Source organism: Leishmania panamensis (genome assembly GCF_000755165.1).
Source record: "Leishmania panamensis strain MHOM/PA/94/PSC-1 chromosome 34 sequence".
Classification (NCBI taxonomy): domain Eukaryota; phylum Euglenozoa; class Kinetoplastea; order Trypanosomatida; family Trypanosomatidae; genus Leishmania; species Leishmania panamensis.
This window is the reverse complement of record NC_025881.1, coordinates 277339-297886: the sequence shown is the minus strand read 5'-3', so window position 1 is coordinate 297886 and position 20548 is coordinate 277339. Positions and strand designations below refer to the sequence as shown.

Sequence of the window (20548 nt, the reverse complement as noted above, 5' to 3'; positions counted from 1 at the left end):
AAAGAATGCGCCCTGATGGCTTTTTGCGTTTTTACGGAGTGCTGTTAGTGTGGACGCGAGTGGAGAGGGACGAGGCGAAGCTTGCTTGTGGAGGTTGAAATGAGGGGTGGGGCGGTTGCCCAAAGCTGCGCTTTTCAGCTGCAAACGTCGGGGTGTCACGCGTTCTGCGGACGCTCGAGCCTTTCGCGATGGTGGTTTTGTGCGGATCATCCATTTCCTCTTCGCCTATCCACGCTTTTCTTGTGTGACGTGCTGACTGTGCCTTGGATGATGTGGGTCTGCAGAACTGACGGCGGCAGCGCGACGGCGCTCCCGGAGCACCTCAGTAAAATCCCTCCAGCGCTGAGAGAAGACTGGCATTGATCAAAGCAACACAACAGTGGAAGGGGAGAATAATTCAGAAGTGCTACTTTACACAACGTAAAGGGGGAGGGGAGGGGAGGGGAGGGGAGGGGGGAGCTACAGAAACACGCAGAGACACAACCAGCGCCTTTCTCACGGCGACGCGCATACTACTGCACCTTCTTCGTCGCTGCTTTAGCAGTGGCCTGTGCCATCGACTTGGTAAGCTCGTCCTGCGACTCCGCCTCCATTGCTTTCGACGCAATCTGCTGCAGCTTCAAGATCCACTTGTGGTTCACGCACGCCGCGTTGTACACGCACAGGCACCCGAAAACCAGCACCAGCGCCAGCAGCGGCCACGCGCTCAGTGTGTAGTGAAAACAAACGTGGATGACGGGGTAGCTGCAGGTGAAGAAGAACACGTGGAGAAGCAGCTGTGTCGCTTGGAACATCACCGTGGTGGGCAGGCGACTCTCACCAAACAGCAGGACGAAGCGCGCAAGAATGCCCTTGCGGCCGCCAGGTGGGTGCGCCATCATCCACGTGTATGAGGTCATGCGCTCAGCTGGACTGCCGGCGCCGCCCTCGCTCATTACGGCAGCCGGATGCAGCAGCACCGCGTCCGTCTCCGTGGCACCGGTGATCTGCGTGAACTTTCTTTCCTGTCTCTCGAGCTTCGCCAGACGCTTTTTCCACCGTCGCACGCGTGCGTGCCTGCGCCACTCGTTGAAAGTGTGGTAGAAGGCCTGCCAGACACAGAACATGATAAAGTGCAGCCGCAGCAGGTTTCCGTAGGTAACGGCGCGCCGCAGGTCGTAGCAGAGCGTGCCGTAGCCGCAGAGGGCTTCAAGCTGGTGCGTGGCAGCGTACTGGGTGAACCGCAGTTGCTGCTGCTTCGCTGTGAGGGTTGAAAAGACGGACGAAATCAGCCGCGCCGGGCCACGATGTGTGTTGCCCACATTCGTCGTAGCGTTCTCTGCCGCTGCTGCTGATGCGTCACTCATGCTACACATGAGTGTGTGCACGCTCGGCAGCAGGCTGTCGACGGGGACGTTGAGCTGCTTTGCGATCCCGGTGACGTCTTCGTAGAGCTGCCCGGCATCCACGCTCTCGATCTCACGCCGCGCCGACGTGAACAGGCGGTGCAGCAGCAGACTCTGGACGATACCGGGTGCGAGGTGAAGGTAGCAGGAGGACATGCGGTCGAAGGAGTGAAACAAGAGCGCATTGCGCCACATGAGGATCGCCCCGAGTATGGGGCCGAAGGTACCGGCCAATAGCGTGAAGAAGACCACGAAGGAGGAGATAACTTCGGTCTCCGTCAGATGGGCCACCACGTAACCGCACGTAAGGATATCGAACGAGACCGGCAGGTACACACCGTCAAAACGGTAATTGCGAGTAACTGAGGGAACAATGAGGCGAACCCAGGACTCCCCGCGGATCGGCGTGCTGGTAAGGATTGGATGCCGGTACGTCTGATTAATCACCGCCGAAACGGCGGTGCCCATCGCAACGTTGGTCCCATTGTCACCGTCCCCATGCAACCCTCCCCACGAAGGCCTGTGTGATGACCACGAGATGATGGGTTTCTCCGACCACTTGACATCGACGAGCCGCCATAACAGAAAGCACAGCAGCCCGGAGTTGTGGAAGTAGCAATAGTCGAGAAAGAAGTAGTGAAATCCTTGCAGGCGGTATACGATGTACTTGTACGACATGAAGATAAGCAGGCCGACAACGTAGGCCCAGACAATGATGTCTACCATGTGGCATGAGAAACCCCCTTCCACGGCGAGGGAGGCGAAGAGGGAACGATGAATGTCAGCCGCATCACTGCAGACTTGCTTCACGTCCGGCCCCCTCAGCGGCGCCGAGGACGCTGGCCGGTCATACACGTACGGGCACGTCGATATGTCAAAGTAGGCCGCTGCAATCAGCCCCACATAGAGGAGGGTTATCGAGCAACTGACGAAGTACTGGGACTTTGAAAACTTGTGATCCATGATACAGGCATTGCCGTCGGTCAGTCTGAAAAGAGGCACACACCCACCGAGAAAGGGGAAAAGCGCGGCGAAAAAAGGGGCTGGAGCGAGAAGGACGAACAAACGATAAAGAAGGTCAATGCATGCAGTCCGTTGCGCTGTGTCACGTCTATAATGACATACTGTTGTGTATATGCGCAAATGTGTAAGGGATAGAGAGAATGGGCGGGGATGCACTTTAGTGTAGTGTGGCTCGGTGTGTGTGTGTGTGTGTGTGTGTGTGTGTGTGTGTGTGTGTGTGTGTGTGTGTGTGTGTGTGTGTGTGCGTAAGTGGTGTGAGAAACTGGCGCGATGGTGCACTAGACCACTGAGTGAGTCAGCGGTGAGGGGGAAAATGTGGAGAGGAGTAGTAGGAGACTTAGGCGGGCATCATCATCGTGGATGGCGCCGCACATGGGGGCGTGACGAGTAGATGAATAGCACAACGGAGAGTGCACAGCACTTCGCTCCCTCTTCTCACCGCAGTGCCTTGAGAGGAGGGCCGAATCAGACCGCACCGTTGGTGTCCAAATAAACCCGCCGTCTCGCTCGCGCTCTCTCTCTTTCTGTCCACTTTCTATCGCAATCCGTAATCCCCCGATTGTTTGGTGTTGCCTTTTGATTCGCTCTTTCCACCGTTTCTCTCTTTTGCGTCCTCCGCTCTCGTCTACGCGTCATCTCTGGCCACGCGTTGCGAGACCGGTGTAGGGGCGCGTACAGCCTATCCAGTTTGCACTCCGATGCACCTCCCCCTACCTCCCTGTGAAACGCCGGTTGCGGCTGGCACTGAGGCCGGGTCGACAGTGAGCACACGGTACACACGACAAGACACACCAAGATACAGTCACGGTTTCAAGCACACACACACACACACACACACACGCTCACATTTCAGGAACACGGAGTGGGACCAGCAACAGTACACAGATGGGCAGTGCTGAGGCTACAACGCTTCGCTTTTTATTTTTTTTCCTTTGCATCGTTCTTCTTCCCGAGAAGAGCGTACCCCTACGCAGCAGCGCGATAAATACTCATCATGACGATTGCAAACACGACGAGAAACCCCAGCCCAACCCTCACCACTGCCCCCGGTACCAGCGCCGATTCCATCACGAGAAGGAGAAACGACACAAGCGCAACAGACGCGGTGGCGCAGCTCTCGCGCGGCATAAAGCAGCTCGTCACGAGTGCGCACGCGGCAGCAACGACGCTCACGTACTCTAAAGCCTTTACCGCGGCCGTAGCCATCGCCCAGGGGCCTGCACCAGCGAGAGAGGAGGACAGCGCCGCCCTGGTAGCGACCAGAGGCGTCGACTCCCGAGACTGGATGTGGTACAGACGTGTAGTCAAAAGCTGCGCCAGCGGAGCGGTGGCGACAGTAGCCTCGTTGCCAGCCTCTGTCAAGGGCAATGCCCACTGCATGGCGTTGGTCTGCGTGCTGAAACTGTACGCCGGCAGCAGCAATAAGGCCACAACAAGCACAAAGGCCGTCGCGACGCTGCGCCATTTGGCGAATGACTCGCGAAGTCGCACCTCGCGCAGGAGCTCCTCCCGATTCACCGCATACCACTCCTGGAACGTAGGCCGAAGGTAGAGCGCCTCCAAGGAGGCGTCTGTGATGTTGAGCTTATCATACTGCTTCTGCAGGCGCTGGCAGTACACTTCGCCCGACCCCAGGGCATTGCCCAAGGCGCTGGCGCCACCGTTGAAGAGAGTCGCGCCCCGTTGCCGCACGTGCCAGCGCAGCGCCGACATAAAGCTCTGTGTCGGCGAGCGGCATTCCGCTTCCTCTAGCGTCACTGCTGTTCCAGTGGCTTCTAGCGAGCACGCTGAACCGTGCCTGTTAGGTGTCAAGTCTTGCGGTGCGAGAGGAGAGAACGGCGCACCGATGCTACTACGTGCCTGAAAAGACGACGTCGCTGTTGCAGAGGTGCCGAAGATGGGCATGAAGGGCGCTGGTGTGGCACCAGCTAGCACGGACGAGAGGAGCCTTTTCGAGCTGGCGGCGGAGGGCCGTACGGGGGGGTTGTGCAGCGTGCTAGCTGCTGCTGGTGGCAAAGCAGTTCCCTCCGCAGCAGCCGTCGCAACCTTCATCGCTGCACACCGTCGGCACCTTCGGACAAGCGGTTTCAATGCAAATGCGTAGAGCGGGGCGAGCAGGAGGCTCGCCCACAGGGCATACTGCAAGGCAACCCTGTTGAAAAACACCACCGCGATTAAGTGAGTGATCTCCATCTTGATCCAGCACACGTAGAGAGGTAGTCGTGCGCGCGTGTGCGTGTTGTTCTTCAAATGGGGTGGTGGTGGTGGTGGGAAAAGAACAATAGGTGCGTTCTATAAGTAAAAAAGAAAGGGAGGGTCGATGCTACTTTCTGTCTGTGGTCCAGTGTCACTTGTACAGTTCGCTGCAGGTTGCCTCCCTTGTGTGATGTTTGGTCTGTTGCTGAGCTCGCTGCATGGTGGGTTGCAAAGTAGAGGGTGGCAGTATACCATGGCGGGATGGTGGCGGTGAGAGGTGGGAGGGAGGAAGGGTGGGTCCAAAGGGGAAGTTCACGAGGACGGCAAAGGGTTGAGGAGACGGAGGCCGAAGTCACTGAAGGTGTTCACTGCTCATGCATGTCTGCGTGCATTTGTGTGCGTGTGTGTGCATGCATTCGTACACATCCCCTTTCGCTTGAGATCAGTGACACTGGAGACCGAGAGAGAGAGAGCAACATCGTGAGAAAGGAAACAACCTCACTTACAAAGGCGCGCGCAGACCAAATCGAGTGAAGAGAAAAATGCCGGCCGATGAGCATTAGAGAGATGTCTGTCATTTCTGTGAGCTAGCACGCGTGTACAGGTTAACCGGTACTAGCGCACGCGCGACACGGAGAGGAAGAGGCGCTTACCTGGGGAAATAAGAAGTCTCCTAATCTGCACTGAAACAGTACAACATACGGACACACACGCACACACACACACACCCACACACGAGTGTGCGCAGGGGGTTGTGTGGCCTTTGCAGCAGCAAGGAGTGGGTTGGTCCACTGCCTAGAGCATGCGATCCTCATCCACCGTGCGCACCGTCTCGGCGCTATAGCCTAGTGCCAGCAGGTCCGCCACAACGGAGTGCTGCATCACCGGTGGGCCGCAAATGGCTACCAGCAGGCCCTTCGACGGAGGCGGGAGAAAACTCTGCAGCGTGGCGCGGTCGACGTAGCCCACACCCTCCGTCCAACCTTCGGGAGGGTTGTTGAGCACGAAGTCGCAGTCGAACTTCTCCGTGTTGTCGGTGCGGTACTTCTTCAGCAATGAGCGGTAGGTCAGTTCATACTCGTCCTCGGCGGCGTACACTAGACGGATCGTCTCTATGCTGTCCACATAGGGGCGACTGAGCGCGGCCTTGATAATCTGCAGCATCGGTGCCACACCGGAGCCACCGGCGATGAGGGCCAGTTTTCGGATGACCGTCTTGCGGTAGATCATCTGCTTCTGCTGAGGCTTGAGCTCGATACGGAGGCCGCCGCAGGCCTTCATCTCGACTGAGTCGCCAGGACGCATGGACGAGACCCATTCCTGCAGGTTGCCCTTGTCACCACGTGCCAGAATTGAAATGCGGCCCTTGTCATCGGGCATGCTGATGGGGCTGTAGTAGCCGATCAGCTGCTGGCCGTCCCAGTCACCGCGGATGCTGATGAACTCGCCGACGGTCAGTCCGGATGTTTGTGTCGCACCGGGCAGGTTGAAGTGCAGCACGCGCGAGCCGACACCGAACTGGTCACTTGCCCTCGTCTCCCGCACCACCACCGGCGCCCACTTGTCCTTGCTGAGCCCGTACTTCTCCTTCTGCAGAATTGTAGCCGCGCGGTCGCCAGCGATCTTGCCGAAAACGACGCACTCCAAAAGAGAGTTGCCGCCGAGACGGTTGCGGCCGTGCACGCCGCCAGTCACCTCGCCAGCGCCGAAGAGACCAAGAATAGGGCGCATGTCTTCGAAGATGTTGACGGAGTGATCCTCCATGAGCAGCTCCGCCGCCGGTGAGATGGAGCAGCCGCCCATGGTGTAGTGAATCGACGGCGTGACGTACGCCACGTAATAGGGGCCACTGGTGCCCACCACACTAGGAAACACAAGTTTGCCAGTCAGCGGGCAGGCCACCTTCGCGGTGCTCTGGTGTTCGTATGTCTCGAGAGTGCGATGCAGGTTGTCAACCGAGCAGCCGATGAGCTCCGCGAGCGCTTTTATGTCGTCTACACGGGTGAAGAGGCCCTGCGATTTCCAGTAGTATGTGAGGGCGTTCTTTCCAAAGAGCTTCGCCGCGGCCTCATTCAGCACACAGTATGCGAATTTGCTGCCGCCGGACCCGGGGTAGACGTTGTTCTGCTCAATAATCGCCTGCGACACGACGGAGCGCAGGTCCAGCTCGTTCACAAAGCGCTCGCCGTTCTTGTTCAGCAGCACGCCGCCGGAGCCACGCAGCGCCTCGGGGCCGAGGTACTTGGTGCGATTCGACGGATCCTTCGGGTCCAGCAGGCCGGTCGGGTGCAGCTGCACCTTGTCCATGTCGACAAGCTTTACGCCAAGCTCACGCGCCGCCTTGACGCCATCGCCTGTGGCCCACACGCCGTTGGTTGTGGGGAAGGAGGATAGTTGCGGTGCGTACTGCTGCAGAAGCGAGTTGGCCGTGTGGTCGTTCGAGAAGCCGCCGGTGGCAAGCACGACGGCGTCCGCCGGCAGATCGATCACCGCCTCCGACGCATCGCTCGTCGACTTGTAGCGGACACCGCGCACGCGAATCTCGCGGCTGCCGTCCGGCATCGCACTCACGTCGTGTAGGAGGCTCACCACCGCCGTTTCGCACAAGATGGTCACCTTTCCCTGCAGCTTGGTGCGGATGTAGTTCTCCAGGTGACGCATGATTGTGAAGCCAATGGGCACCGGGGCGCCGTCCTTTTGATCTGGTGCGCGGTGGCAGCGCGGGCGGCTCGCCCCACCAAGTTGGTAGAGGGCGGTTAGCGGAATGCCAAAGGACTCGAGCCAGCTAATTGCCTCGGCAGACTTTACAGAGAGGGTGCGCACAAGCCCTGGGTCGCAGTGACCACCCTTACCGGAGAGGAACGTGTCACGTTCAAAGAACTTGCAGTTGTCGAGAACGTGATTCACGGCCTGCGTGCGGGTGCCCCAGGCGTTGATGCCAGACGTGGCCTTGGCACTATTGCCACCCAGTCGCGCTCCCTTCTCTAGGAGAATCACGGTGGCACCGCAGCTGGCTGCCTCAATCGCAGCGGCACACCCGGCAAGGCCGCCGCCGATCACGACTACCCGCGCTGGCAGTGAGCCTGCAATGCGCTCTGTCCGGCAGGCCGGGCTCTCGCACGCGATCTCGTACATGTGCGCCAGCCGCTCCCCCTCACGCGTGTAGGCAGTGTAGTCGGTCACGCGGTTGTAATCACGGCGATAGTGCTCGAGCATGTACCGTATGGGCACGGGGTTGCGCTTCACGAAGCTCGCAGTGGCGAGTGCGTCGGCATAGAGGCAGGAATAGCATTTGACGCTAACCTGGGCCAGGCCGCCCTGAGAGGGTCCAATGAGGCAGCGGTGACGCCAGTCATACGTGCTCGAAACAGCGCGGTTAAGTGCGTTAACGAAGAGGACGTTCTCGTAGTCGCCGCTCGTGCAGAGTGCCTCGTTGCTGAGCGACATGACGCGTAGGAGCGTCTTGTGCCCAGGCTTGGCTGCCCCGTCGGCGGCCGACGCCGACTGCGCCGGCTCATCTGAGCGTTCCCCGAGACTGTGAGCATTCATCGTTACCGACTTGCCGGACTTGGAAGCCGCCACGACCTCGTCGACCGATGGCGGACGCACAACGCCGACTGCCCACGGCTGGCGCTGTACGTTCACACCTGAGGCGCGACAGTCGCCGCCCCACTCAAACAGCACGTCAGAAAACTTGGCTGCATTCAGCTGATCCACCACGCAGTCGACGGTGTAGCCCTTGTTCAGACCACCCAGGTCCAGCATCGCGTCTTCGTGCTTGCGTGCGATCGTGCCTTCCTTGACATCGATGGCAAAGCTGTTCGTCAGGGTGAAGCGTCCCGCCACCTCTGCTGTGATCATGAAGTCCGCCTCGGTGGAATCTTGTCGGCGAGCGGCATTGCGAAGCCTGTGCACCAGCGGTGCAGCGGCCGGGTCGAAGCAGCTGCCGCTGATGTTGTAGATCTCTTCGCAGCATTTGACCACCTTGCAGAGATGCTCCGACATGACGTGCTTCTCGCCCACCAGCATCCTGTTGACCTTCGACACCTCGCTGTCCGGATTGAAGGAGTTGAGGTGCGTATCAACCATGGTGAAGCAGTTGCTCAGAATGGCCTTCACAACAGGATCTGCATCTTGGCGAGTGACACTGCCGTCTACAGCGATGGAAAGCGTGTACGGAACCGTGTGCACCACATCCTTGTACAACAGCACTGAGCGCTGGTCGACATGCAGCTCTGGAAAGTTGGTGGTGAGTAGGTCGCGAGCAATGCGATCGCGCTCACGAGCTGCCTTTTCAGGGTTCACGACGACTATGGAAGCACCCGTATGCGAGTCGGAGACCGTGCAGCGCCGCTGCGTCGCCATTGCGGAGGCACCCATGCTGAGGGAGTTGCTGCACCCCGTTGCGAGTATCGCCAGTGCTGAGGCCGACGTTGCCACTGTGGTGCGGCGCTGCGTATAGGAGGTGGCATGCTGACGCAAGCGCAACTGCGAGGCTGCGGCGCTTGCAAAACAGCAGCGCGATAACATTTTGTTAGAATCAAAGTAAACAAGAGAGAAAGAAAAAACAGAAACGATGTCCGAGAGCGAGAAGAAGTTATACCTTTTCCTTGTAGTGGCGGTAGCGACGTGCTCACTGTATGAGTACAACGAATGGAGTACTAGAGGAGAGCAGGGGGTGGGGAGGAGGTGGGAGCGCTCGACGGCAAGCCCGACATCACACACCACACCACCGCCACACACAATCAGGCAAGATAGTAAAGAAATGACTTTTGGCGAATAACGAAAGAGGGCAGAAGAGAGCAACAAACAACAACAAATAAGAGACAACGTCGTCAGCAGAAAGACCAAAGGACACCAAACATAGGAACTGCAACAGGAAGAGAGCAGGAGGCCCTGTTCCGATGGGCGAGGGAGAGGGGGGGAGGGGTTGATGTTGAGTGACTGCTTTGCGGAGGAGTGAGGGTGCAAGGATTGTTTTCAACTGCTCATGGGAAGCCAGCGGAAGAACAAAGGAGCAGAAATGTGATGAGAGAGAGAGAGCGGAGGGTGGGGGATAGAGCTCCAAAACAAGTATGAAGAACAAGAAGTGAATTGACGTCTTAGCGCAGGGGCCCCAAGAAAGAAAAACAAAGCAGCAACCAAACGCTGTTTCGTTTCACCCTCTCTCTCGTTTCTCACCGCGTGTGTGTGCGTGTAGTGTCGTAATCTCAACTGTCGCCTCTGAAGAGAGTCCAAAAAGGAGGGAGAGAGCAGGCAGTATTGTGTGGCGTGTGAGTGTTCATGTCTGTGGTGTGAAGAAGAGGAGGAGGTGACGACTTGGAGACGCGCAATGAGGGTCAAGTATAGGTGCGAAGGCATTTGTATGTGCCTTCTCGGAAGGCGGCGTCTAGTCAAGTATCCACATGCCCAGAAATGAGTGCAGGACGAGCTCATGGTCTCCGACGCGGAAATCCGCTTGGTCAGTGCTCTGGTACAACAAGACAGTTAGGACACCCGACGTACGCTGGCGCATTATCTGCTCTCCATGTGCGTATTTCCCTTCTCACTGTTATGCCTGCCGCCTACAACCATCCCTTTCTACTCCACTTGTTTCTACTTACCCCTTTGCTTGCAGTGGGAGTAATATGATGTTCTTTGTCAGCGTGTTCATTCCCTGTCATACAGCATGAGTGGAACGCCACTCTACACAGCAGCTTCTCACAGGCCCCATCGCGCGGTGCGAAGCAGCCGTGGCCACACGCGTCGCAGCAATGCGCCGGCTCGGTCATCTCGGCACGACCCCCTGCCTCACACTCTGCCCACTCCCGCTCCGCAGGTCGTCTCACAGGCGCTCCTACCATGCCGGTCGCCATGTGGTGCGTCTGCCTCGCGGTGGCTCAGGCGCCCCACCCCAGTGGGCAGCGAGGTCCAGGGTGAGATGCGTTCAAGCCACGCTGGCACTTTGCCCCATCCTGTGGATGGCACAAGCGTGTTCGCTGTCGCAGGCCGCTCCAACGCAACGCCATCCAGGACCTGACCACCGACATCAGGAGCGACAAGTGGCTCGGCATGGGCGGAGATAGGAGGGGGGAGGCTCTCTGCTTGGCTCCTCCACCGAGTGGAGATGGTGGACCCTGCGAGGCCACCACACGGAGGTGTCATCCAGGGGGGAAGGGAAAAGGGTCTTTACGTTCAGCGTTTCTTTCCGGCAGAAGCAAGTCGGTAAATTCGACACACCACCGCACCTTACACGAGTTGTTGTTGCGCCACAACGAAATCCTCGTCGTGTGGGACGAACCGTCGTGCAGTTGAATCGGGCCACGCGTCTAACGGGGGTTTCTTGACTCTCCTCGTCCCTTCGGATACGCGCCGCGGGATCGGCGCCAGACACACAGGTGAACTGCACGCTTCGTTCCAAGCCGGCCGTGTCCAGGGTCCTGCTCGGCGGAAGTGGTGGCGTCTGTCGTGCATGTAACAGACGGTGGTGCAGGTGCATGCCGGGTGACCTTCAGGAGGAAGTCGGCCAGCCTCAGGTTAGGGCCCTCTGAGAACCTGCACCCTGCCTGTATGCCATGTTTCGACCTCAGTCGATTCAAGTTGCGGTATTTCATAATCCGATGGGGAGGGTCTTCACACTGGAGCCTAGTGGACTTGATGGCATTATTCGAGGCGTTCTCGTCATGCATCCCGCATCAGTGCCCCCTCAGTCCATTCGGTAAGGAGGGGAGCGGTGAAGAGGAAAATACGACTGCATACACACAGAGGCATATGCTGCCCCCCCCCCCCCCAAAAAAAAAGCAAACCCCAGAACCAATGATGCACCTCGTCCGATTCCCCTTCGCCTTTCGTCCCTGTCAGTCAGCAACAACACAGACATCGAGAGCAAAAAAAGACGGGGATGGGGTGGATGGGTAGGGGAAACGAGAGTCAAGGGAAGAGGAGGGTGAGGGAAAGACAGAGAGAATGTACCAGGATGGCCAACCCTTAGGAGGACATGTCCACACTGAGACGCGCTGGCGAAGGCAAAGGACAACAAAATTCATAGCGTATTTTTCTTCGCCAACGTGTCTATACTAACACGAGCAGGTCCGCAAATGCACGCATACAGCCGCACTTCACCTATGCCTCGGGCTGCACTGTGGCTATTTCAAGGAGCCCGACTAACCAACACCGCTGGGTATCGTTCAGCCCCACAGCAATGCCACCGCATACCGCGCAGGCCAGGCACAGGATTACGCTCCGCCTCACCGCAACGCGGCACAAGCGGAAGAGCCGTGGATGGGTGCGTACATCTGCCGAATCGTCCACCAAAATGCGCTGACCCACGCGCTCGCACAGCCGTACCCGGGAGGACAGGCTGCTGCAGGCCCTCGGTTCCCCCCGCAACGAGTCGGCACTAAGCCCTGATGCCACGGACCAGGGGGTGGTGGTGGTGGTAGTCGGCATCACCAGGGAATCGGGAGTACACCTCCACATACACACACAACAATCTCACTAATGAAGACGACCGCACCACAACGTGGAAGAAAATGCGTTTCGATTAATTTTTTTTTTCGTATTCGTTCTTGTACACGGCGAGGAGATGCAGTGAGAAGCCCCGACGAGGGCAAAGAGAGGAGACTGGGGACCGGGAGAAGGGGGAGGGAGGGAGGGAGGAAAGCAGGCAGCCAACCACCATTGTGCAATTTGTCTACCGCTGCCCATCATTTCTTCCATGCTCTATTGTGTTCTTATGATGCACGCTCTCTCTCTCCCTCTTCCCCACGCGCTTGTTTCCCTCGTTTACCTGATGCTCACACAGCAGCTTTAGACCATTTCGTTGCGTTACGTCAATGCGCTTTCCTACTGCGTCACCGAGGGGCGCATCTACACCCTTGTCCCTCTCTTTTTTTCCCTTTCCGCTGATATAGTCCTCCCATTCTGAACTACGCTCAGGCATACTCACACATACTTGCAGGCTGAGTAAAACTGGTAACAGCATCTCTAGGAGAAAAGTTGGCGAGAGGACGGCGCCCAAGAGCACGCACAACAACGCCGTAACTACAACCAATACTGCCTCGTTTCTGCTTGCTCGTTGGCGTGCGTGTGGTAATTACTAAGCATTTTCTCTCTCTGTCGTAAGCAAACGCGAAAGCAAAAATGAAAAGAAAAAGAAAAGAAACACTGACCGCAAAAGAGAGAGAGAGAGAGGGAAAGAGAGAGAGAGAGAGTGAGAGAACCATACGCTTTGTTTACACCCACACCCACCCACACACACCCACCTACACAGGCACACATGCACGTCTCTCTCTCTCTCTCTCTCGCTCGCACTTTATTGTTATTTCGTTTTCAGACAGAAAGAGAGTCTGACTTATATCAGTGGAGGAGGTGGTGGAAGTGGGCTACCACACATGAGGTGAATTCAATGCAAGCAGCTAAAGCGAAAGCAACAGTGACAATAAAGAGATACGGAGGGATACTTAGTGACTTTAAAGACTCTTTCCGAAAATGCCAAGGGGGAAAAAATAAGGACATACACACACATAAAGCCGCACATCTCACTCTCAAGAATCCATACATAGATGCGCGCGGCTGTCACCATCAGAGGAAAGAGCTCAAAAAGGTCTACATGCAAGATGAGGAGAGGGAGAGAAGGATAGAAGTGCAGAAGAAGGACGCGTGCTTCGTACACGAGTACCTACTGTACTTGCTGCAGTGAGGGACGCGGTGAGGAAGTGAGTAAAGGGCGGTGCAGAGCTTGTCTACCCTGTGCCCTCATTTATCGCTCACAAACAATTCTCACCTCTTTCTCAACGAAACAGCGCCGCGCACGTCGTCTGGCAGGCCACTGAAAACAAAAAAAAACCGGGGACAAAACCACCAACACTCTGCGAGAAAAGAGTGATGAAAAGCAAAGAAAGATGAGAAAAAAAAACACGATGTACAGCACATATGCACCTTTAAGTACGAAGAACGTGCTCTGGGACATGATAGGCAGGACTGCTGACGTTGCTGTTGCCCTTTGACATTTAGTACGGCATCCACCTCTCCTTGTGCCCTGTGCTCTCGTGCAATGCGCCCCCTTTTTTTTCTTCTCAAAGATTCTTTTACCTTTTTTTTTCTTCTGTTACGGACCAGTTCATTTTTCGTGCACCGACGACGATGCCACGCCAGTGCTGCTCGTGACCCGTTCAAATGCTTATCCAGACCGCACAGCATCGTTGATTGTCTGGGCCAGCAGCAGGGCCGTCTCGTGTGTCAGAGCCGCCATGTTGGCGCGGCCCGTCAGTGTGATGAAGACGTTGTGGTCCTGGCAGTACTGACAGCGCTCCTTTGACAGCCCGAGGAAGGAGAACATGCCGATCTGGTTGATCACATGTTCCCAGCTTCCCGGCGTCTGCAAGCGCAGCAGCTCGTCGTACACAATCCGCCGCATCGTGCGGATGCGCTCCGCCATGGCCGCCAGCTCCACCTCCCACTCCTTCCGTAGCTCGTTGTTGCTCAGGATGAGGTGAACCAAGCGGGCACCATGAGCCGGGGGGCAGGTGTACTCCGAACGGATCAGCGACTCCAACACGCTCTTCACATCCGCGCACTTAGTCTTGTTTTTGAGGAGCAGCGACAACGTACCAGTACGCTCGCTGTACAGGCCCATGTTCTTGGAGAAGGACTGTGCCAGCAGTACCTCGATACCGCGCCGTGCAAACAGGCGGACGGCGTACGCGTCCTCGTCGAGATTGCCGCTCGCATAGCCCTGGTAGGCAGAGTCGAAGAATACCTGGTGATGCTTGGCTAGCATCAGCTCCGCGATCTCATCCCACTGCTCCTGTGATGGGTCCACACCAGTGGGGTTGTGCGCGCACTGGTGTAGAATGAACACGGATCCATTCGGCGCGGCCTGAATGTCCTTCTTCATGCCCTCAAAGTCCAGGCTTACCGTCTTAGGATCGTAGTAGGTGTACGTGTGGATGTTCTTCCAGCCAGCACCCTTCACGATGGAGTTGTGGTTGGGCCACGTGGGGTTGGACAGGTATATAGGCGTCTTCTCAGCGTCGTAGACGTAAGTCAGCAGCTTCGCACCGAGAGAGAGGGCACCGGTGCCGCTCAGCGACTGCACCGCAACAAGGTTCTCCAGCTCGACGGCATCGCCGTACACCATCTTTACCGCCTCATCAATGAAGGGCTGGTAGCCAGAGATGGGCAGGTACTCGTAGTCAGGATTCATGTCTATAAGAAGTCGCTCAGCTTTGCGGACCACGCGCAGAGGGTAGGGAATGCCATTGTCGTCGCGGTAGGCACCGATGACGAGGTTAGCCTTGGGGCCTTTGGCGGCGGTGGCGCGTTTTGCAAGCCCAAAGATGGCATCAGGAACTTGCCCTTCAATCATTTGCCAGTGCTCCGCCGTCGTCATGGTGGTCTGTGCGGACATCTTTGCTTGGTTTGGGGGGGGGGTGACGAGAGAAAGGGTAGAAGGGGTGAGGGGTATGTTGGATTGCTTCTGGAGGGGGAAGGGGATAGCGTGACTGTTGAGAAGAGAGAGAGTAGGAGAAAGACGATGGTTGGCAGGTTTTGCGTAGGCGAGTATGTGAAGCGTTGCAGTGCTGACGATGCAGCGAAGGTTGAGTGACAACAACAACACACACACACACACACGCTTGAAGTCACAGCACCAGTGATGTTGGTGTGTGCGTGTGCGTGTGTGTGTAGAGGCGGGAGTGAAAGGTGTGTGATGAAGGGGAGGGGGGCCAGTCATCATGATGGGATGGCTAACAGTAGAGGTAGTTGCACGAGTTCCTCCATGACGTACAGTCGCGCCGCGATAGAGAGGGAGACGAGAGAGGTGCTGCGCACTTCAGTTCACCAGTGACGCACAGTGTCACTCCAGTCGTAAAGGAGGAGTAACCAGCATGCGTATTGGCTCCGCTTTTCTATTGTTTCTTTGTGTGTGTAAGCCACTTGAGGAAAGGGGAGAGGTTGTCGGCTGCGTTCATCACGAGCACACGGTCTTCAGTACATCTTGAAGAGACTCCGTCTCTGCGGCACTGTTCTCTTGTGCCATACGGCACTCTTCCTGCAGCACCGCCAGGAGGACGTCCCTCTCCGTCCACTGCGCTGCGGTGAGAGCGTCTGGTAGGCGTCGACTTCCGAGAAACGACGCCACCGACAGCATTGCCGCGTCCCTACGGAGAGAACTAGCGCCATGCGCGCTCAAGGGGAAGAGACGTTCTCGCGTCAGCAGCACACTCGCATCTTCGCCGTCTTTGACATCGACCTCCTGCAGTGCCGCCATCTCCGCCGACGCACTTGGAGCGGTTCTGCCCACCGCCTGCACCGGACCCTTTCTGTCTGTCGATGCAGATGCTCCAGCAAGATATGCGATACCAGCGCTGGCTGCGAAGGACTGCCCGCCCATGTGCGGGTCAAATAGTATCGGTGGCACAACTGCATCGTTGCTTGTCGGACTGACTTCGGGGACACGGCTCGTGAGAGAGGTGAAAGACAGCGCCTCCAAGACGCGCTTCATGGTAGATAGCGACTCAGCAGGAGCCAAGGGATCGTCTGGGGACGCGCCATCTGCCGAGATCGGCTCCGGCGACGCATCTGGTGGAGGCTTGCCATGCAGCGAGTCAGACACGGCAGCTCTGTCGCCGAAGACGTTGCGCAGCACGTCCTCGACGCGCACCGTGTCAACTTCACATGACGCCGCTGATTGCATCACCAGTGCGCTTCCTCTTCCAAGGGAAGCAAGAAGCTGTGTACACCGCTCCCTCGTCAACACCTGAGGGGCGTTCGGTGATGCTACTGTTTCAGGCAGTGGGCACTCCGAGGCCGCGCGCCGCGGCGGCTGGACCCACTCGCCAAAACCATCATTGCCGTCGGCATCTCTGAAAGCGTCTTTCTGATCAGGTGAGGGAGAGGATGACGCCTGAGTCACCTTGTTGTCGTGCCGAGTCGCAGTTGGCGTAGATGTCACGGGCGCGGCAAAGCCAGGCAGAGCGAGGGAAATGGTGTTGGCAGCAGCCGAAGGGGGAGCAAGGTGGATGCGAAGTGCGGAGCCGCCGTCACCACCACTGCTGCCGGTAGCCGCCGGAGGAGGTCGAAGAAGAGACACCGAGGACGCTTCTGGCCCAGGGAGCAAACGTGATGCGGTTGCTGCAGTGGCATCGTTGGTGGAGCCTGCAGCTTGCACACCGGCACGCCGAGACTGCATCAGCGCTGCACGAGACGCCAGCAGCTCTTTTGTGAAGAAAACCTGCTGCGCCTTCCCTGCGGTGGCAGATCCTGTCTCCGCTGTCTCTTCGCTTCCTTGCGGGGGCACTAGCTCGGTCGGTTCCGCCTGCTGCTGCGTATGCGTCGCGCACGACTCCGTACGTGCAACTTCGTTGCTGTCCACCGCACTCATCTTGCGCCGCATGCCGCTGCTTCCACATGACCAGGCCTCCCAAGCAGGGGCTCTGAGCTGCACCGCGACACCAGGCAGCGGGGATAGCGCCTGCGCGCGGACGCTTCCGTGCCGAAAGCGAAAGCGAGGAACGCTCCGTAGCACCTCATCTTCTTCTTCATTCACGAGGGGCACATCAGCGAGCTGCTGCTGCTGCTGCTGCTGTTGCTCTGACGGGCTCCCATCCTCGCTGTCTTTGTATTCCATGCGAGCATAGTCAGGCGAGAAGTACTCCCTGTCCGCCCACGATGACGGAGGCGGCTCCACAAAGAGCGTCGTAGCCGGGGAGGCGAAGGTGACGTGTCGCGTCAGTGCGTCCACGGTTGGTTTGGTTGGTGGATGCGCTGCGGGTGCTGGCGCAGATGATGTTAGCTCACCCCACATGTCATCGTTTTCGGTCACTACGCCGTCCAACACGACGTAACGGGGTTGCTGCTGTGCGAGCGCTGTCGACGAGTCTACCAAAAGCGATCTGTCAAACCCCTGCGGAGTGTTCAGCAAGCCGTTACCGTCGCCGGAGTCGACGCTGAGTTGCCCTGTGTCCCTGTGCAGCGAGCGCGAAGCGGAACTGACGCCATTATTCGGCACGACGGAGTCCCTCTGCGGCTGCTGCTCTGCGCCGCCGGGAATCGGTCGGTTGCCACTCGCCGCGGTCGTCCACGTGGAGGTCGGTGGCAATCCATCTGATGACGCGCGAGTTGAAGTGAAACCCGACAAGTCGCCGGCTTTTTCTTGCACACCAGATTCGCTGAGGGACAAACGAGTGGCGGGGTTGGCAGCGGGTGTGGAAGTCATCGCGTCCGCGCACGTCCGCCGCTGCGCGGAAAGCGGCTGTGAGGTGCCCAAGAGGTTACTTTCGATACCGTTGGCACTACCAGCACCACCCCCTTCCCTAGCGCCCGAGACGATCATGCTGCTGGAGGTTTCTTTGCGAAGAGGGGAGTTTATGGAGCACGGCTCCATTAGAACCTCGGAAGCTTCATCGTAGTTCATGCTCCCTGCTGACTGAAATTGCAACCTCGAGGAGGTCACGGAGGTGGGGGCTAGCATCGTCGCGTGGCCGCTGACATATTTATCGTCATCTTTACTCTCTGGGACGCGGCGCGTGCAGGCAGACGTGGGTAGTGAGTCTATGCTCCACTCCGTTAGCACGGCAGGAGTGCCGCTTTTCTTATCACAAGGGGAAAGGGCAGGTGACAGAGGCCGCGCGGCAGTGCCTGTTGCAACATCACTGGGTGAATGCGTTGTTGCAGCGGCGTCGTGCCCAGGCTTCCCATTTTCGTCGTTTGAACCACTCGTGCGATAACCAGACGACCGCTGGTGGGTGAAGGAGCGCGGCTCTGAATTTTGCACCGGGGCCATGTTGGCTGACAGCGGCACGGCCCAGGCGTCGGGAGCGGAGGTGCTGGCGAGCTGGTGCGCAGCGGTGGCTTTGCACATCACCGCCCCAGCAGCCGAAGTACCCGGTTGGCGAGAAGGAGAGGATTGCGTACCAGTAGCAAAAGAGACCAGTGCCTCACTCTGTGCAGTGAGCCTACCGACGCGCGAGCTGCTGACACGCTCGGTGTCACACGAGGTATTCAGTTGCGCCTCGTGCGCCGTCGCTGCCGCACTTCCTCGCCGGTAGTCCATTTCGCATTCTCCCACGCTTGACTTTGCAAGCGACGACAAGGGACTACTGTTGTCGCTGCGGAAGCTGATGTAGTCGTTCGCGATGGGGTTAGGGTGAGTGGTGGGCGACCCCACGCTGACGACAGGAGTGCCGCCAGCATCTCTGCCTCCGTCGAAAGGACAGGTGGGGGTTTCCAACGTGTTGCGATTCTTTGAGTCAATGAGTTGCAGTCGGGGTAGCGGCAGAATCGCTGAGTTGCACTGGTCCAGGGCGCTGCCGTCGCTGCTCAACTGCATCTGCAACCAGTCTTCGGCGTTGGTGTTGGTGGTCTGCACAGGTTCCTCGCAGTTGACCTCGCCTTTCGCTTCACCGTTATTGCGAGCGGCAATCGAGGTTGGCGGGGATTCGGCACCCACACTGCTGTGGGTGCCTGGCGTGGACGAATGAGGCCGCGCTACGTCGGAGGCCATTGTTGCTGTAGCGTTACTTGTCGTAATGGAGAGGAAGCTCGCCGCGCCGCCTTCCGTCGTGGATGTATCCACAGCCCGCTTGCGGTTTGCGGAGCCGGGCGTGTAGCCTGCGTCGTGTGCCGCGAAGGGCAGGGTGGCCGCGGGGCCTTCCTGTGAGGGTATCCGCGGGTCTTGGGGAGCGAGGGAGTTGCCATGATGCGGAGATGGCTGCTGCCGTGCAGCGGAACCGAGTGGCGACTCACTAACTGCCCTCCATTTTCTCGTTTCGGCGCCAGTGAGTTCCTCCGCACCCAGTGGAGCCGCAGCCACGTACGCCGCGAACCCCGTCGCCAGCGGGAAGTGTGGAGGCGAGTTGTTTCCTAGATTGAAGCCTGAAGACGGCGAACTGGTGCTGAGACCGTCGGTGGCCACGCTCGAGACTCCATTCGACGGCGCAGCCCTCTCGACTGCTCGAGTTGCAAGTGCCGTCGCAGGACTACCAGTGCCTTGCGCGTCCACTAATACCGGTGATGGTGCCACAGGGGCAGACACCCAAGGTACGGAGCTAAGGGAGAGAGGGCTGAATGAAATTCCGTTCACCACCGCACCATGGGTGCTCCATGGATGATGGGATACGGAAGCTGTAGAAGCGGCAAAATTCGCCGTACTATTGTTCGCGGATGGCGACGGGCTCGCCACATAGAGGACCCCTGACAGTGGAGTCACCATCGGGAGCAGTGTGTGCTCCGAGTTGAAACTGCCGGCTGTGTGACTTGCCTGGCCACTCGGTCTGCTGTGTATTACAGATGTTTGATCAGAGTACGCCGGCACTGCCGGATCACCAGATGAACTAGCCGCGCCCGACATTCACTGACTTCGATCGCGTTCTCTCTTGCTGTCATAGAAGTACCCATCTACTCTTTTATTCGTTCACCCTCTTGATGAGTCGGTGCCCCCTGAAGTGTTTGAATGCGCTCTCGCGCGTTGTGTCTTTTCTGCGGCTGAATGATGAGGCGGTGGCTGTGCGAGAGAAAAAAAGTTAACGAGCAGGCCTAAAGGGTGGTCGCACACTACACTGTCAACCGCAAGGACGTGTGACGGCCCGGGTGGATAGAGTGAACCGAAGAGTGAAGGAGAGAGAGAGCGTTCCACGTCGCGCGCCTTACAGACGTGTGCGCCCGAAGAAAAGAGGGACAAGGAGGAAGAAGAAAAAAGCCAAACACACAATGCACAGACCTCTGCTGACAACTGAAGGGGGGCGGGCGGAGCAGACAGTAAAAAGGGGAGGAGCAAGTGGAGACACAAGTTGAGGATATCCTACACGCACCAAGGATGCTTCATGCGCGCAACGACGGCGGCGGGACAGAGGGGCGCAAATGAGCACTTCCCTTCCTTTGCCAGCGTGAGGGAGAGAGAGATGGAAGAAGGGGGAGAGCGACTCCGAGGCCATGGGCGAGTCAGCACATGCATTTCCGTCGAC

The 20548-nt window shown here is 58.0% G+C and overlaps 5 protein-coding genes across 5 annotated transcripts, besides 3 other annotated features; all 5 read right to left on the bottom strand.

Moving 5' to 3' along the window:
• Positions 1-512: 512 nt before the first annotated feature.
• Positions 513-2111, bottom strand: LPMP_340780 (hypothetical protein; the record flags this gene model as incomplete). The annotated part of the gene is made up of 1 exon (XM_010704202.1): positions 513-2111. One exon carries the CDS (start codon positions 2109-2111, stop codon positions 513-515), a length of 1599 nt encoding a protein of 532 aa, XP_010702504.1.
• A 1263-nt stretch (positions 2112-3374) lies between these two features.
• On the bottom strand, positions 3375-4601 carry LPMP_340770 (hypothetical protein; the record flags this gene model as incomplete). The annotated part of the gene is made up of 1 exon (XM_010704201.1): positions 3375-4601. The coding sequence occupies one exon, from the start codon at positions 4599-4601 to the stop codon at positions 3375-3377; it is 1227 nt and encodes a 408-aa protein (XP_010702503.1).
• A 798-nt stretch (positions 4602-5399) lies between these two features.
• On the bottom strand, positions 5400-8984 carry LPMP_340760 (NADH-dependent fumarate reductase-like protein; the record flags this gene model as incomplete). Its single annotated transcript, XM_010704200.1, has 1 exon — positions 5400-8984. One exon carries the CDS (start codon positions 8982-8984, stop codon positions 5400-5402), a length of 3585 nt encoding a protein of 1194 aa, XP_010702502.1.
• Positions 8985-10297: 1313 nt separating this feature from the next.
• Positions 10298-10746: a repeat region.
• A 72-nt stretch (positions 10747-10818) lies between these two features.
• Positions 10819-11302: a repeat region.
• A 340-nt stretch (positions 11303-11642) lies between these two features.
• Positions 11643-11967: a repeat region.
• A 1797-nt stretch (positions 11968-13764) lies between these two features.
• LPMP_340750 (aspartate aminotransferase, putative) lies at positions 13765-14994 on the bottom strand (the record flags this gene model as incomplete). Its single annotated transcript, XM_010704199.1, has 1 exon — positions 13765-14994. One exon carries the CDS (start codon positions 14992-14994, stop codon positions 13765-13767), a length of 1230 nt encoding a protein of 409 aa, XP_010702501.1.
• Positions 14995-15555: 561 nt separating this feature from the next.
• Positions 15556-19797, bottom strand: LPMP_340740 (hypothetical protein; the record flags this gene model as incomplete). Its single annotated transcript, XM_010704198.1, has 1 exon — positions 15556-19797. The coding sequence occupies one exon, from the start codon at positions 19795-19797 to the stop codon at positions 15556-15558; it is 4242 nt and encodes a 1413-aa protein (XP_010702500.1).
• Positions 19798-20548: the final 751 nt, after the last annotated feature.